General features: G+C 59.3%; 1 protein-coding gene across 1 annotated transcript in view; it reads left to right on the top strand.

Annotated features, from left to right (window-relative positions):
- LOC102023005 (chromosome unknown open reading frame, human C21orf33) overlaps nucleotides 1-7136 on the top strand; it is a gene marked incomplete in the record, with an annotated part of 7621 nt that extends 485 nt beyond the window's left edge. Inside the window, 5 exon segments of the mRNA XM_013505403.1 lie at nucleotides 1450-1563; nucleotides 2365-2484; nucleotides 5043-5135; nucleotides 5944-6100; nucleotides 6562-7136. Coding sequence (XP_013360857.1) covers nucleotides 1450-1563; nucleotides 2365-2484; nucleotides 5043-5135; nucleotides 5944-6100; nucleotides 6562-6690 — 613 coding nt within the window.
- Nucleotides 7137-15153: the final 8017 nt, after the last annotated feature.

Here is a 15153-nt window from a genome sequence, read left to right as displayed (position 1 = left end):
CCCCCCCCTGGGCTCCCCCCGCCCCGCCCCGCCCCGCCCCGCCCCGCGGGCGCCCCTCCTGGTCAGCGCCCTCCTCCCGCAGGTGCTGTCCGGCTGCGGAGTGTATGACGGGACCGAAGTCCACGAGGCCTCCGCGTAAGTAAGAGAAACTTCTAAGTTACTGCTTTTTGCGGTGCAAGGGATTGGATCCGGGGCCTTTGCCCTGAGCTGTGTAGCTAGCTCAGGGTAAACTGAGAATTCTGCCTCGGCCTCCCAGAGTGCGGAGGTCACAGGTGTGCACCACCATGCTCGGCTGAGTTACTGTTTTTTGTTTTGTTTTTGGCATACTGGGGATTGAATCCCCTGTTGCTGAGGTACACCCCAGCCTTAATTTTGAGACACAGTCTCCCTAAATTGCTTAAGCTGGCCTCAAACTCAGTTCTCCTGCCTCAGGCTCCCAAGTACTTGGACTTAGCGGTGTGCACTGCCAGGCTTGGTGCGTAACCGCTGAACATGTCACTTCTACGTCTTTGAGCGCACAGAGACGTTTACAAACAGTTGTAAACACTGACCTCTGCTGTCCTGCCCTTGGCAAAGCTTCCTTCCCCGTGGGAACTAGTTTCCACCTGTGACTTTTGCTGTCTCGTACTGTGGGGTCTTGAAAGGCGGCCTGTGGTGTTGCTGGGTGTGTGCCCTGGTTCCGTGGAACGGTCCTGAGCAGGGTCGGTGGGGTGGAGACCACCCTGGCACAGCATCTTACTGCAGCCGGCTCAGGGCTGAGAAAACTCAGTGGCCACATCGGGACAGTCCGCCCAGCGCAGGCCGAGGCTGTGGTTCCGCAGACAGCTGCCCGGCACTGCCCGTGTGCACCCGGAGGTGGTCCAGACAGGAAGCCCCCGGGCTCTGCTCTGCCCGGCCCAGCACCAGCATGTGCTTCCTTCTGTGGGTTTGGCGCCTTGCAGGCAGCCCAGTGAGGCGCTGTGTTTGTGGCGCCTGGTGGCTAGGGCTGCATCCTGACTGCCAGGCTCAGTCGTCTTGGGCAGGACACTGCCCCTCTGCCTCAGTTTTCTCATCTGTGTAAGGGGCAGTAAGAGTACCCTGTGTGGGTGTTGTGCACTGCTGCTGCTCCCCCCCGTGGGCAGCTGCAGGAGGTTATGCCGGCCTTTTGTGAGGGCAGGGAGCCCATAGCAGCCTGGCAACCTGAGCAGCTCCTTCATGCCCCCCTGCACCCCACTGTGCAGGGAGCCACTGGGACACGTGGTCTGCACAGTCTGCCCTTGTAGTTCTGCCCTGACCACCAGCAGGCAGTGAGCTGGAGGTGCAGGCACTTAGGTGTCAGCAAGCGATGTCCGGAACATAGGTGTTTGCTCCACCTGTCGTTTAACTAATACCCATTTTGTAACAACTCTGATGGGCCGTGTGGGTCGGGTGTGCTCTGAAGCGCCGTCTTTGTGGCTTCCTCCCACACAGGATCCTGGTGCACCTGAGCCGTGGAGGAGCTGAGGTCCAGATCTTCGCCCCTGACATCCCTCAGATGCACGTGGTTGACCACACCCAGGGGCAGCCTTCCGAGAACCAGAGCAGGTGCAGGCGGGGAGGGAAGCGGCCGCCATCCACGGTGCACGGCTCTGCGGCCCAAAGCTGTGGGGTTCACATGCACCTCCCGGAAGCAGCCGTGTTCAGGCTGTGTGGCAGTTCCCGGGTGTGTCTTACAGCCTGGACCACCAGCGGGGGAGAGACGCTGAGCTGCCGTCTCCGTGTTAGGCGGCCCTTCTAGTCTGGTCCCCCTCGGGTACCGTTTGGGCCCCACCTTCCAGTCCCAGCAGCATATCTGTCCCAAGGTGTGCGTGGCCCTGGCCTTGACCTGACTGTGGATGGCAGCCCCTCAGGTGTCCCCAGCTGCCTTCCAGTGGGTTCAGGTGGGTGGGGAGAGGCACCACAGCCGTATCCCCTGCCACCACCACTCAGCACCCTGCCTGCCCTTTCTCTTGCAGGCTCACTGGTCCCCATGTTCCCACAGTCAGGTTGCAGTAGCCCCCTGCCACTGCCGGTCGTGGCATGGCTTGGGGCAAGCTGAGTGGTGGTTTCTTGGCGTCTGTGGCCACCGTCCTCATGGGCTGCACTGGGTTGTGTCTGCTCCAGTGACACACAGGGGCCTCTTTTCTGGTAGCCCCTAATTCTGAGTAGTTTGGCATCGGTCCTGAAGGGCCAGGCCGAAGGAGCCCAGCCTAGGCTCAAGGTTGCCGGGCTCCTGCACGTATTCCATGTGGGAAGTGTTAGGTCTCCACGTGTGAGCACTTGTGAGCACACTTCCACCGGGCCTGAGCTACGCACGGACGTGTCCCTGCGGGTGACCGATCCTTTCTTCATCTCTGCTCTTCCCAGGAATGTTTTGACTGAGTCCGCAAGGATCGCCCGAGGGAAGATCAGCAGCCTGGCCCAGCTCAACGCAGCCAACCATGATGCAGCCATCTTCCCTGGAGGCTTCGGAGCGGCCAAAAACCTGTGCGTAAGCGAGCTGTAGGCTTGGTGTGTGTGCCGAGAGGCGGCCCCGGCAAGGGTGGCTCTTTGCTTTCTCCTCTTTGAGCGCTCGTGGCCCTTGACAACTGTCGGGGTGGGCGGGGCCCTCTCAGCAAAGCCGTCCCAGTCTCTCTTTTTGGGAAGTCAGTCTCTGTTCCTTGCGGCAACCAGTTCCTGCACAACACCTGCAGGAGGAGACACTGCCGCTTGTTAGGTGATTTGCAAGGCGGGCCACCCAGGCGGGAAGGGCCTCTCGCTGCTTGATGCTGTGGGAAGCGGCCTCTGGATGCGGGATTTGGCAGGCTCCCGGGCAAGGGTCCTCATGACCTCTGTAGTTCTTTTCTCCCTCCTTGGGCATTTGTGGAAATTCTCCCGGTGCTGACCTCCACACACCCCTGCCTGAGAGGCAGTGCGTGGCCACTTCCCAGCAGAAGCCTTTCCTGAGCCCTGTGCATGGCTGGCTGTCCAGTGGGAGTCTCTCTCAGAGCGCCAGAGTCGTGTGGTGGTCCGCTGACCCCTTGCTGTCACTGGTCCGGAAGACAGGTGCTTTCCATGCTGGGGTGTGGGAGTCTACCCCAGCAAGCATTGCCCATGCCTGCAGGTCCCCAGCTGTGCCTGGTACCTGCACGTGAGGGCCATGCACCCTGCCCTGCAGGAGAGCACCCGGAGACTCCCAGCCTCCCTCTCTCCGCCTCTGCAGTGTCACCCACCCCCACCCCTACCCCATGGGGCCTCGATCCAGGAAGCACCCTTTTCTCCCTCCCTGAAGTCATGCGCCAAGCAGGACTCCCGGAGCTCCAGTCTCCTGCCTTCTGGCTCCTGCCCTGTCCTGGCCCTGGCCGCTGATCCTCTGGGCCCTGGAGCCGTGTCCATATTCCCCGGTCCCAGCCCAGCCCGGTCCCAGCCAGCTGCTTGGATTCCTTTGCCCTGTGGTCAGCGACAAGTTGATCATTTTCTTGCTGCCCTGCACCTCACAGAGTGGCTTTGCCCTCAGAGGTGTAGCCAAACGTGCCTGCCTGGTTCTGAAGCCCAGGGCCTTGCCCACCAGCGTCAGGACCCCTTCCCAAGACTTTGGCCCCCGTTGTGGCGCCTTACCCCAGTCAGCACATCGCCTGCGCTCTCCTTGTTCCTCACCGTTGTGCTCCTGTCGGGACCAGGCAAGACATGTTGGCAGGCTCTCACTTCCAACAGGACCGAGGTTTCTTGGAAAGATTGGCTGAGCTCTCAGGTGCTTCTCTGACCTGGTGCCTTGCCTGGTGCACAGAAGGCCAGTGGCAGCCTCCTCAGGGGCCATGGCTGCTTGTGTGGCTGGTGGTCCAGTCTGCTTAGAAGCTCAGACAAGCAGGCAGGCGGGCCTGTGTTTCAGTACAGGCATGTGTTTGAGCGTGTGGTCCCCTCTGGGGGACACTGCTGTCTTCTGGTGGTCGCTCCCATTCTCTCCGACCTGTCCAAGGGAGAGGCAACCCCCCAGAGGCCAGGCCCCCGCTGAGCCTGCGTGATCACCGTCCAGCGGTTCTCAGAGCTGCCTGTGTCGTGAGGCCCAGGGAGTTGGGGTGACGAGTGGGTGGGACTTAGTGCCTGCACGAGGCACCTGGTGACGGGGCCTGCGTGAGCGCATCCAGGAGGAGGCTTAGCGTGGGCACCCAGCTGCCCACCCCCGCCGCTGCCCCCAGCCACATTGCAGCTCTGCACTCTGGCGATCCTGTGGGTGTGGCTGCAACGTGGCAGCAGCCTGAGCACTTCATTCTGGGCGGGCGTTCGTGACAGGTCCAGTTTGGAGCTGGCCGGGAGCTGCTCGGCCTCGCACAGACTCTGCTGGGGGGCAAGCTGGTCCCTTCGGGTGGCTGCGTGTTGCCTTCCAGCATCGTCTGGGTTGTTCTTTGTAGATTTGGAGGTGTTCTTGGCTTGCACACGTGGAGTTGGGGGGCTGGGTGTGTTGGTACACTTGGCCCCCTCGCCACTTCCGGCTGGGTTGGGTCTCATCCCAGGGTTTCCAGGCCCTGCACCAGTGCCGAGACTGTCCTAGAACAGAGGGCAGGACCGGAGCAGGACGAGACTGCAGGAAGTGGTGTTCCAGGCCTGAAGCTTGCACTCGTTTAGCTGCGAAGGGTTCTGTGAGGTTTTGCCCCTGACCAGCACAGAGACCTCCCCTCCCTGGTCCTGGCTCTTGATCTTCTCACCTAGGAGCAAACAGGGAACCTCGAGATCTTTTCTTCATTGTTGATGAAGCCAGCGCCTTTTGCCGTCTTAGGCAAAAAATGTGCCGTCACATTTCCTGGCTCCGCAGGGCGCTGTCACCCTGACCTGGCCAGCCCGGGCCTGGGTCCCTCCCCTGCCTCTTGGCATCCCCGCCGCAGTCTGTGTGGAAGAGAGAAAAGGCTGTGTGCGTGACAGCATGGTTACGGGAATGGCTGCGCACGCGCATCCACAGAGGTCCCTGGGAGTCAGCGGAGCCGGTTTGGGGGCACTGGGGTGGGGCGTGGAGGAGCCCTGGGCGGAAGCAGAGCCGGAGTACGCTGAGGCAGCCTCTCCTCCGCTGGCAGGAGCACGTTCGCTGTGGATGGGAAGGACTGCAGAGTCAATGAGGACGTGGAGCGAGTCCTAAAGGAGTTCCACGCGGCCGGGAAGCCCATCGGGTATGTGCGGCTGCTGGGGCTGGAGGCTGCTCGGAGCCTGGGGGCCCAGGAGCCCCCTGCTGTCTGCTGTGGTTAACTGAGGTGTTCTCGCTCTCAGTGCCTGCCAGCTCCAGTGGGCGTTTGTCCTGGGGATGGACCAGGACGAGAGGGCTCCTGCACCTAGAGAAGGTGCTCAGGATTCTCACGCCCTCCAGCAGTGCCCATCCCAGTCCATCCCTCCTGGCCTCGGCCTCCCCCTGCAGCCTCCTTTCCTGCCCTACCAGCCAAGGCTGGGTCCAAGGCGGCCTGGGCAGACACAGCCTTTGCCCTCCTCAAGGGTCCGTGCGGGTCTATGCGTTGGCCAAGCTGCTCTGTTTGTGCCCAGGAAGGTGGGCACAGTGGTGGAGTGGCATCTAGTCACCGGGCATTGGGATGTTTCAGCCTCCTGTTGGAGTCTGTCCTGGGGCACTAGAGCCCCTGCTGGAGCAGAGTGGGCGCAGACGCGTGGCTGAAGGAAGTGGGGTGCCTACCACCCACTCTTGTGGCCCCCAGAGCTGCGACTGCAGGTCCCCCTGGACAGTCACTTAGGACCCTCCTCTGCGCCAGGCATGTGCAGTCCGGTCAGTGGCCTCTGACCTCCGCCAGCATGTGGTTACGCACCTGGGGACCTGCTTGCCGCAGCACTCTGTCCCTGGCCCGCCCAGGCCTGCGACACCCTGGTGCCTGAGGGAGCAGGTAGCAGTGCTGGGCCCCAGTCACCCGCCCATTGCCCGTGCGTGCGTGCGTGCGTGCGTGCGTCCCTGCACTGATGCGTCCCCTCTGCTTCCAGCTTGTGCTGCATCGCGCCTGTCCTTGCAGCCAAGGTGCTCAGAGGTGTTGAGGTCACCGTGGGCCACGAGCAGGAAGAGGGTGGCAAGTGGCCTTACGCCGGGACTGCGGAGGCCATCAAGGCCCTGGGTGCCACGCACTGCGTGAAGGATGTGACCATATCCTTGCTGGTGGGAGTGGCCCTCAGGCGTCCCTGTGTTCCCCCATGGCACCCCTGCTGGGGGCCTTACCTGGGAGCTGCCACACCGACCACGCTGGTCAGCGGAAGGGTGGGTCCGAGGCTGATGGGGCGGGAGGCTGGGCCTGTGCGGCGGGTGGGGGACCGTGGGCCTGTGCCCGCAGCTGAGCTTCTCTGACACACCTGAGTGGCAGCGTTCAGTGTTGGCTCAGTCCCTGCACTAGGAGGGCATCCCGGACCTGAGACCCAGAGGGATGGCAGCTGCTGGCACTGGGGCGTGCATGTGCCCGTGGGCTGAGCTCCTTGGGGCCCTGAGACTCGGGGAGGCAGTCTGTGGCAGCGGCGCCCGGAGGGACTGTCCTGCTGGGAGCTGCCAGCCTCTGGGGCCCCGGGCCCTCCTAAGTCAAGCCTTGTGAGTAGTTGTTCCCTAACCCTGCACACGAAGCTCATGTGGACCGGAAGAACAAGGTGGTCACTACCCCGGCCTTCATGTGTGAGACCAAGCTGCACCATATCCACGACGGGATCGGGGCCATGGTGAAGAGTGTGCTGGAGCTCGCCAGGAAGTGACGGCCTCGCCCAGCCACTACCACGAGTGGCGCCCTGTGCATGCCGCTGGGCGCTCAGCAGCTGTGGTCAGCTCAGATCTTGGGCATCTTCCTGGAGGAGGGAGCCCGACATACAGGGGTAGTGGCGGCCACAGACAGTGGTTCCTGCCTGGCCACAGGAGCAGTGCTGACTTTCCTCACCAGTGTGTCCTGGAAACTGAGATTGGAGCCAGATGGGGAACTAAGTGCAGAAATAACCATCTTCACTCTCAGGTTTGATGGTCAGAGTTTAGGTGAAGAAATGTTTTAAGGTTACAAGTCTGATAATTGGGAAATGAGGAGTACCATGTTCATAGATAAAGGAAGGTTCTGTAATCTGAAGTAAATATGTGCTCATTAAAACAAGGGAATTTCTGGAGCCGGCAGTCCCGTTACCCCTGGAGAATAAACTCCTTTCCAGATTGGAAACTTTTGACCTCTCCGTTTAAGGCCTCTGAAACTGGGGAGTGGGTTATACGTGAGGTCTCTTCAGTTAATCTCAGTTCTCCTAATTTTCAAGAGAAAGGGGAAATCATTGGTGCTTAGCCCAGTCCCAGCCACTGGGTGGTCCCTGGGCCGTGGCTTCTGTGGCAGGGGTGCAGAGTGCATGGAGGATGGGAGGCCAGGGTGTCCTGTGTCTTTTCCGTGTGGTTTTGGTCTGGGAAAAGCATCTCAGTGGGAATGCAGGCATATGTACACCACCCATTCTGGAACCTTACCTCCCTCCGGGTGGGGCTGCTGGACAGATGGGCCGGGCAGCAGCCCAGAGGCCATGCCCTTGATGGCATGCTGCAGCCTGGTGCTGGCCAGGTCCTCAGGAGCTCTGTTCTGTCCACTCGTGTTAGGTGCTGGCCAGAACTGACTTCGGGCCCTGGGAGGAGGGTGCGCAGCCTTGGAGGTACCAGTGTCCCCTGCAACACACACAGACATCAGGGCAGAGAAACCTGCCCTCAGGCTGGGGGTGGGGCTCCACTGCTGCCTGTGCCGGGCGGTTTCTGGGTCTTCCTCTGTGGGACCCTGATTCTTGGTGGCCTGTGGTTCCTGTCAGAGCTGGGCCTCCCTCACTTGGCCCTGGGCAAGAGCCTGGTGCCTGCACCCACAGCCCCCTGCATGCTGCCGGAATGGTCAGTAGCAGAGGCCAGTGAGCCTCCTGGGCCGCCAGAAGTTGGCACAGGCTCAGGCCTGCACCCTCAGGAGTGCGTGTGTTTGTATGTGGGGAGTTGCGTGTGCTCCAGGCCACAGTGCACACGCTGGCCTGCGGGCTGGGCGCCCCTGCCTTCCCACCCTCGGCCTCGCCCCTGAGCTGCCTCCAGGCTGTGGTCCTCTGCTTCCTTGCTGCGTGGACACCTGCATGTGGACACCAGGTGTGCTGGCTCGGGTGCTGTCCCTGGGCGTCTCCTGGGGCCCCTGTGCTCAGCCTGCACCGCCAGTGGCCTGCTGGGCTCCCAGTGGCTGCGCGTACGCGTGGCAGCATGCCCCTGTGCCCTCCACTTGGGCGCTCTGGTGGCCCTCAGTCTCCCCGGCCCTTGGGGCCGTCAGGGCCTGGGCTGGACTCTGGCTGGCTGCAGTGCGAGTGCCCAGCCCTCGGTCCCCCAGCCCCTGCTGGGTTTGGCCGCAGCTGTCCACTCTCCTTTGACCAGATCCAGGTCAGCCCCGTCTGAGTCATGCCCCCCCCATCTCACGGATGCTGCCTGGAGTAGCGCACATAGCCTGGGCCCAGTCCCGGGAGAACCAGGCCCTGTGCATCTCCCCGGGCTGTGCTTGTCCCCGCAGGTTGGGGGGGGTGCAGATGTGGTCGCCATGGCGACCTGTGCTTCCCTGGAGCCACCCCTGCACATTCAGGCCGGTGTCACACCCTGGTCAGCTTGCCGCACCACGGGATCTGCCTTCTAGGGGGCTGGGAAATGCTGGCGGGACTCGGCAGGGCCGGGTGCCCAGTGGAGACCCTGTGCAGAGGCAGCGGCGGTGCTGGGGGAGGAGACTCTGTCTCCAGTGTGGCCCTGGTGACCTCCGATGCAGCGGGCGTATGAAGTGCCCGCATGCAGGAAGTGACCGTGGCCTGGACTTCACCCTTCACCTCGCCTTAGCCCCCAGGGTGCTACCCAGGGCAGGTGACCAGACAGGAGGTGCATGCTTCAGGAACCCCCAAGAACTGACTGCTGTTAGCACGGCAGGGCCTGGGAGGAACCGGCTCAACTGTTTGAAAACAGATGTGCCCCCCCGCTCCCCCCCCGCCTCCCGCTGTGCCCATGTGGTGATGCCTGACAGTGCTTCTGGCCAGTCCAGCCAGGCCTGCAGGTGTCTGCCTGTCAAGCACAGCCCAGGTGCTGTGGGGCCTGGGTCCAGGCCGGACGGCGCTAGACCCAAGCTCTGCAGACAGTGAAGAGTGCAAGGGAGGGCCGCTGCAGACCAGAGGTGGGACAGCGGCCGCTGCCCGGCCATGACTCACTCCTTGTACCAGGCGCTGTCCTGCATGCTGGGGACAGCACCTTGCCTGACCTCATGGAGCCAGGGCGGGGCACCAGCACAGGCTGCTGGGCAGTGGAGCCAGCGGGGCAGGGCAGACATGTGGCCAACCGGGAGGGACGGTGGGCAGGGAAGGGGACAGAGCTCAGCCGGGAGAGGAGCATCTGGGAGTTGGAGGCCAGCACTGGTGTGGATGGAAGGGGCTGCCGACTGCGGGCTATGGGGCCTGAGCCTGGGGATCCCAGCAGCCCCAGATGAAAAGGCTGTGGGTTCACAGAAACGCCACCAGGGGGCGCTGCAGAGCCATCAGCCGCCTGCGCCGGGGCTGACTCACGGGTGGCCTCCTGCTGCACCCTTCCTGCCCTGGCCGTGGGGCAGGGCTTACCATCTCCAGATGCCTTCCCTGGACCCCATATTTCCTGCCCCCACATCCTCTCTGTCCCTCCTAGCCCCTCCCATGGGCACTGGGCTCCAGGCTGTACCCAGCATTTCCCAGCCGCCCACCATTCCCCCCGCCGGTCCCTGCTGCCCCCTCCTACACCTGGCCCAGGTGTCCCTCACCCTCCTGCTTCCCGCCCACCCAAGTGTCTCCACGCTGACTCTGCTGTCCTGGGTGCCTCTGCCCCTACCAGCCCCGAGCCTCCAGCTCCAGCCCTTCTCGATATAGAGCCAGCTCCTGAGGTGCGTGCAAGTGGCGTGTGGCGCTTCTCACCTACAGCTTAGGACCGCTGTGCCCGTCCACCAGAAGCCAGACCCAGGCCCCAGGCCTCCTGCCCCTCGCTGGGCCTCACCCCCGAAGTGCCCCAGCTGGGCCGCACGGACTCTGGCTGGGGGCTCTCGTCCACGCCTCCCGCCCTGCGGCCCCCTCAGCCCTGTGTGGCTCTGTGGGGCCTGTGGCATCTCTGGCTTCGTCTGAGCAGACTTCCGTGTGTGCCTGGCCGGGGAGGTGCCCTGGCCTGCCGCCCACGTTGGGGCTGTGATCTGTAAAGATGCCCTGGGGTGTTGTGTCACCAGCTTGTCATTGTCCGCCCTCCGCACTGAGCTGCAGGACAAAAGGCGCGGGGCTGCTGTACGCATCGGGGTCCCCCAGGGCCAGGTCCGGGGACAGAGCTGTGGGGCTCAGTGTGCGCCGGAGGCCTGAGGCCTGAGACCTGCAGGCCCGCAGGAGGCCCCCAGCCTGGCTGCAGGACCCCCGGCCCCGCTGGGGCATGTTGCCATCCTGGAGGGCCTGCTGGCCTAGCTCGTGTTAGGCTTCATCCTAAACACACGACTTTGTAGAGAAGTTTTAGGTTCACACCACAGCTAGGGGAAGGTACAGACTCCCGTGTGCCCTGCCCAGCCTCCTCTTTGGCATCTCCACCCAAGGGTGCCTCTGACGGTGACAGCCCTGGGCACCGTGCACCCCGGACCTGCACCGTGGGGCACAGAGCGTCCTGCCGCCCTGAGGAGCTGCCTGTCCTTCGCCATCCCGGCTCCCTGTCAGCCCCAAGCGGTCTCTGCCGCTCCGGACGCGCTGTGCCTGCCGTTCCACAGTGCGCAGCCCACGTTCCCTTAGCAATGTGCGCTTCAGGTCCTGCCACAGCGGGGCGCTGTTCCCTACAGTGCTGGTGCTACCCGCAGCTGGATGCCGCGGGGCTCGGCCTTCCCGCTGCTGAAGGTCACCTCCGCAGCTTCCGAGTCTGCGGCTTCTGAACGGGCTGTTAGCGCCCGTGTGCGGGCGTGTGTGACCCGGGGCTGGCCGTTTGGGTCTCAGTGGTGTCTCGTTGCCGCCATGACTTGCAGTTCCCAGGGCCCGTGGCGAGCAGCACCTTTACACGTGCTTGTTGCCCTTAGTGGGTAGTGTTGTGCTCTTTTGCCTGTTTTAGACTCACTTGTTCTGTTCCTGTAATTTTTAAAGGTGTTTGTTGCAGGATTTTTTTTTTCTTCTTTTTTTTTGAGATCGGATCTTGTTATATAGATCAGGCTGGCCTTGAACTCACTTTATAGCCCAGGCTACAAACTCATACCAGTCCTCCTGCCTCAGCCTCCCGAGTGCTGGGCTTACAGATGTGCTCCACATTTCAGGACTTTGAATGATGGTCCTTTAACAGGTGCCTGCTCTGCTCGTGCTTCTTCTGGGCCAGCTGCTTGCTGCTCTTGCAGGGCCGCAGTTTTACCTCTTCGTGCAGTGTGGCTGACTGGTGGGTTCCCTCAGGGCTGTGCCTGAGTGCGGTGTGTTAAAGTCATCCCTGGCCCCAGGTCATCTAGACTTTCTCCTGTGTCACTGAGGAGTTTCTGAAGTTTGCATTGTACGTTTGGGTTTGTGACCTGCTTTGAAGAGCGACAGGTCTGATTCGAGTCTTGCACATGGGCCCCAGCTGTCACAGCGGCGCTTGCTGAGAAGGCTCTCGTCGTCGTCCCGCCGTGTCCCTTCGGCGGTGCCAGTGCCTGGTGACCATGAGTGGTGTGAGTCTGTCCCGGCTCCTGGTTCTCTCCTGTCGGTCTTTCTCCGCTCCTTCACCGCGCTGCTCTGCCTTGATTGTGGTGGCTGTGTTTACAGTGTCTCAGCTCAGATGGCGTCACTCCAGCTGCACGTACGGACTCTGCCTCACTAGGTCAACTTCAGAGCCAGTTTGCTGACATCCATTAAATGATGTACAGGGATTTTGATCGGGATTGCATTGAACCGCACATCAAGTTGGGCAGAGCTGACATCTTCACACCACTCAGAACCACGGGGTCTCTGTCCACGCACGTGGGGTATCCATCCATGCCTAGGGCGTATCATCCACGTACATGGGGTATCCGTCCACACACAGTGGGTATCTGTCCACGCACAGTGGGTATCTGTCCACGTACAGGGGGTATCTGTCCATGCACACATCTGTCTGTCCACACACAGGGGGTATCCATCCACACACAGGGTGTCCAGTCATGCACAGGGAATGTCTGTCCATGTACATATCCCTTTATTTATTTGGACCATCTTTGATTTCTTTATTTGATCCCTTTATTTATTTGGACCATCTTTGATTTCTTTCAGAGTTCTGTACTTTTTCATAGGTCATTGCAGTGGACTGACAGCTGGTGGTCAACTTATAATCCCCAGCTGAACTGAGCGAGCGTGGTGCTGGGTGTGGGAGGCCCACCTGAGGACTGCTGCCAGCAGTATAAGAGGCAGACCTGGAGAAGAAGTGGGGCTGTTGGGAGCTGAGAGAGGCTGTTGGGAGCTGGTGGAAGCTCTAAGGAGCTGTTGGTTGTTTTGGAGGAGCTTGTCATGCTGGCTTTCCTGATGAACTTGGCTGTTTTCATTCTCTGAGGAGCTCAGGACCTTGTTGGCACTGAGAATAGCTTTGGTTCACTTTGGGGGAGCTCTGGCCTTCACTTTGAGCATTGCTTCCTGGCTCCAGAGGGGAAGATGGTGTATTGCCAGTCTCCTGGAGAAGCTTGCTGCACTGGCTTTTCTGATGGGAACTCGGCCATCTTGATCATTGGAGGAGCTTGGGACCTCACTGTTGCTGAGGATGGCTGTGGTACCTTTCGGGGGAGCTCTGGTTCTTCTGAGCGTCACTTTCTGGCTCCAGTGAAGATCCCTCAGCCTGCTGGCACAGATCCTTCATCCCGCTGGCACAGACTTCCTAGATTCCACCACTGACCTTTGGGCCTTCCCAGCTCAGATCTGTGAAGCAGCCCTGCATGACACATTGTCATGGGCTCTGGACCTCCAGGTGGACTTGTGGGAGGCATTGTTATGGGCTCTAGGTCCTCAGCTGGACTCATACAGGACATTTCCATGGGATCCAGGCCCTCGGCTAGATTCTTGGTCTATAGTGTGTGGACAGATTTTCTGCACTCTTTTGTATATTGTTCTTTGGGTGACTATTGTAAATAATATGTTACAAAATATGTGTCGTATTTTTCTCCTTGCAAAAATATCCCCCAAACCAACACAGGCATGTACATATTTTGTTGGATTTATACACAAGGGTTTTATTTGGGGGATCCTAATGTAACTATTACTGTATTTCTGTTTTCAAATTCCAGTTGTTCACTACGGGTATATGGGAAAGCAGCTGACTTTAGTGCGTCCACCTCCTGTTATACAACTTTGCTGTAATTGTGAATTAGTTCCGGGAGTTTTTTGGCCAGTTGTTTTGGGTTTTCTACGTAGCCACATTATCTGCAAACGAAAATAATTTTATATCTTCCTCTCAATCTGTGCACTCTTTCTTCTATTTTCTCACCGTGTTAGCCGGGATTTCCAGCGTGGTGTTGAAAAGCCATGGTGAGGGGATATCTGGCCTGGCGCTGGTCTCGGCGGGAGGCCTGTGCCTGATGTTAGCGGTGGGTGTTCTTGAGTCAGGAATGTTCCCTCTTCCGCCAGCTTTGCGAGCTTGAGATTTTCTCCTGAGTAGGTGCTGGGTTTTGTCAAGTGCCTTTCCTGCCCCTATTGATGTGATCCTGTGGCTTTCGTGCCTTAGCCTGTTGCTATAATGGGTTTCGTTAATCTTTGAACGTTGAACCAGCTTTTCTTATCTGGGACAAGTACCAGTCGGCTTTGTTGTGTGCTTGTTTTATACGTTCTTGGGTATGACCTGCTCATATTTGGTTGAAGATTTTTTTTACCTTCAATCTGACATATTCATGACAGATCTGAGCTACAGATATGAGCCTCTAGTTTCCTTTTCTTGTGTCTGGTTTTGGTTTTAGAGGAATGCTGGCTTCACAGAATGAGTTAGAGTGCATCCTTCTGCTTTTATTTTCTGAAAGAGACGGTACAGAATTGGCATAATTTCTTCTGTAAATGTTTGGTAGAACTTGCCATCAAACCCGCGTGGGCTGGGGCCTTTCTCTTTGGAATCGATCACTGCTGATTCAGCTTTCTTCACACAAATAACCCTGCTCGGACTCTGCTTCCTCCCGGGTGGGTTTTGGCAGACTGCAGCCCCTGCCGCTCGGTTTTCCGGTCTGTGGACGCAGAGCCCTGTGATGCCCCCTGGCCGTCCGCTGTGCTGTCCCCGCCCTTCCAGGCTGATACTTGTCCACGCCCTGTAGCTTTTCCTCTCAGCGTGGCTAGAGGGTTATCCCGGATTTTTCAAAGAACCAGCTTTTGTTTTTGTTGATTTTTCTCTTGATTCTGTTTTCCATCGCATTCATCTTTGCCGTCTGTGGTGTTAACAACCACTCCATTTTAATTGTATTGATTTTATATTGTAATGAAATCCCTTGAACAGCCTGGGATATTTGGGTGGTGTCCAGCATTTGAGGAAGCTGCTGTCTGTTTCATTGTTTCTTCTCTCCTCTCACTTTAGATTTGATTCCCTGTCTCTGGCCTCCTAGATGAGGCCTTTTTTCTTTCCAAGTGTGCACACCCTGTGCTGTCTGTTTCCCTCTGACACAGCTCTCGCTGCATCCCACCGTTGTGATTAAATTGTATTTTAATTCCTCACAGGCTTTTAAAATAATCTTTAGGCCAGGTGTGGTGGCACATGCCTATAAGCCCAGGATTGGGAGGCTGAGGCAGGAGGCTCGCTATGAGTTTGAGGGCAGCCCGGGCTACATAGTGAGTTCAAGGCCACTCTGAACTACATAATGAGACTCTGTCTCAAAAAAAAAAAACCCAAACTTTATTTTTAAATAGTTAATATATGCATAACAGGAAACCAGGCATCAGAACTCAAGCACAGATGCACAGTGGCAAGCAGCTTGGTGCACCCATGTTTCTGGGTCCTGTGTGTGCACACACACGTATGTTGTCTCCAGGGACTGAGGTCATGTGGCCTGTCACGTTCTCCCTCACGCGAGTGTACTGCACATGTCAGTCGGTGTTCACTAGATAACAGGTGTAATGTACTACTCTACAGGCAGGATTCACAGGTAGGCTTGCAGTGGCCACTTGGAGAGTCAGCTGTGGAGGGGGGCAAAAGGGCTGTCTGCACACTGGAGAAATGGGGACGGACAAGCTGGAGCTCACTGCAGAATCCTGTTGGCGTCTGAGTCA

The sequence above is a fragment of the Chinchilla lanigera genome, unplaced genomic scaffold (genome assembly GCF_000276665.1).
Source record: "Chinchilla lanigera isolate Chin_1 unplaced genomic scaffold, ChiLan1.0 scaffold00006, whole genome shotgun sequence".
NCBI lineage: Eukaryota > Metazoa > Chordata > Mammalia > Rodentia > Chinchillidae > Chinchilla > Chinchilla lanigera.
The sequence above is the reverse complement of the archived record's forward strand: the minus strand, read 5'-3'. Positions and strand labels throughout refer to the sequence as shown.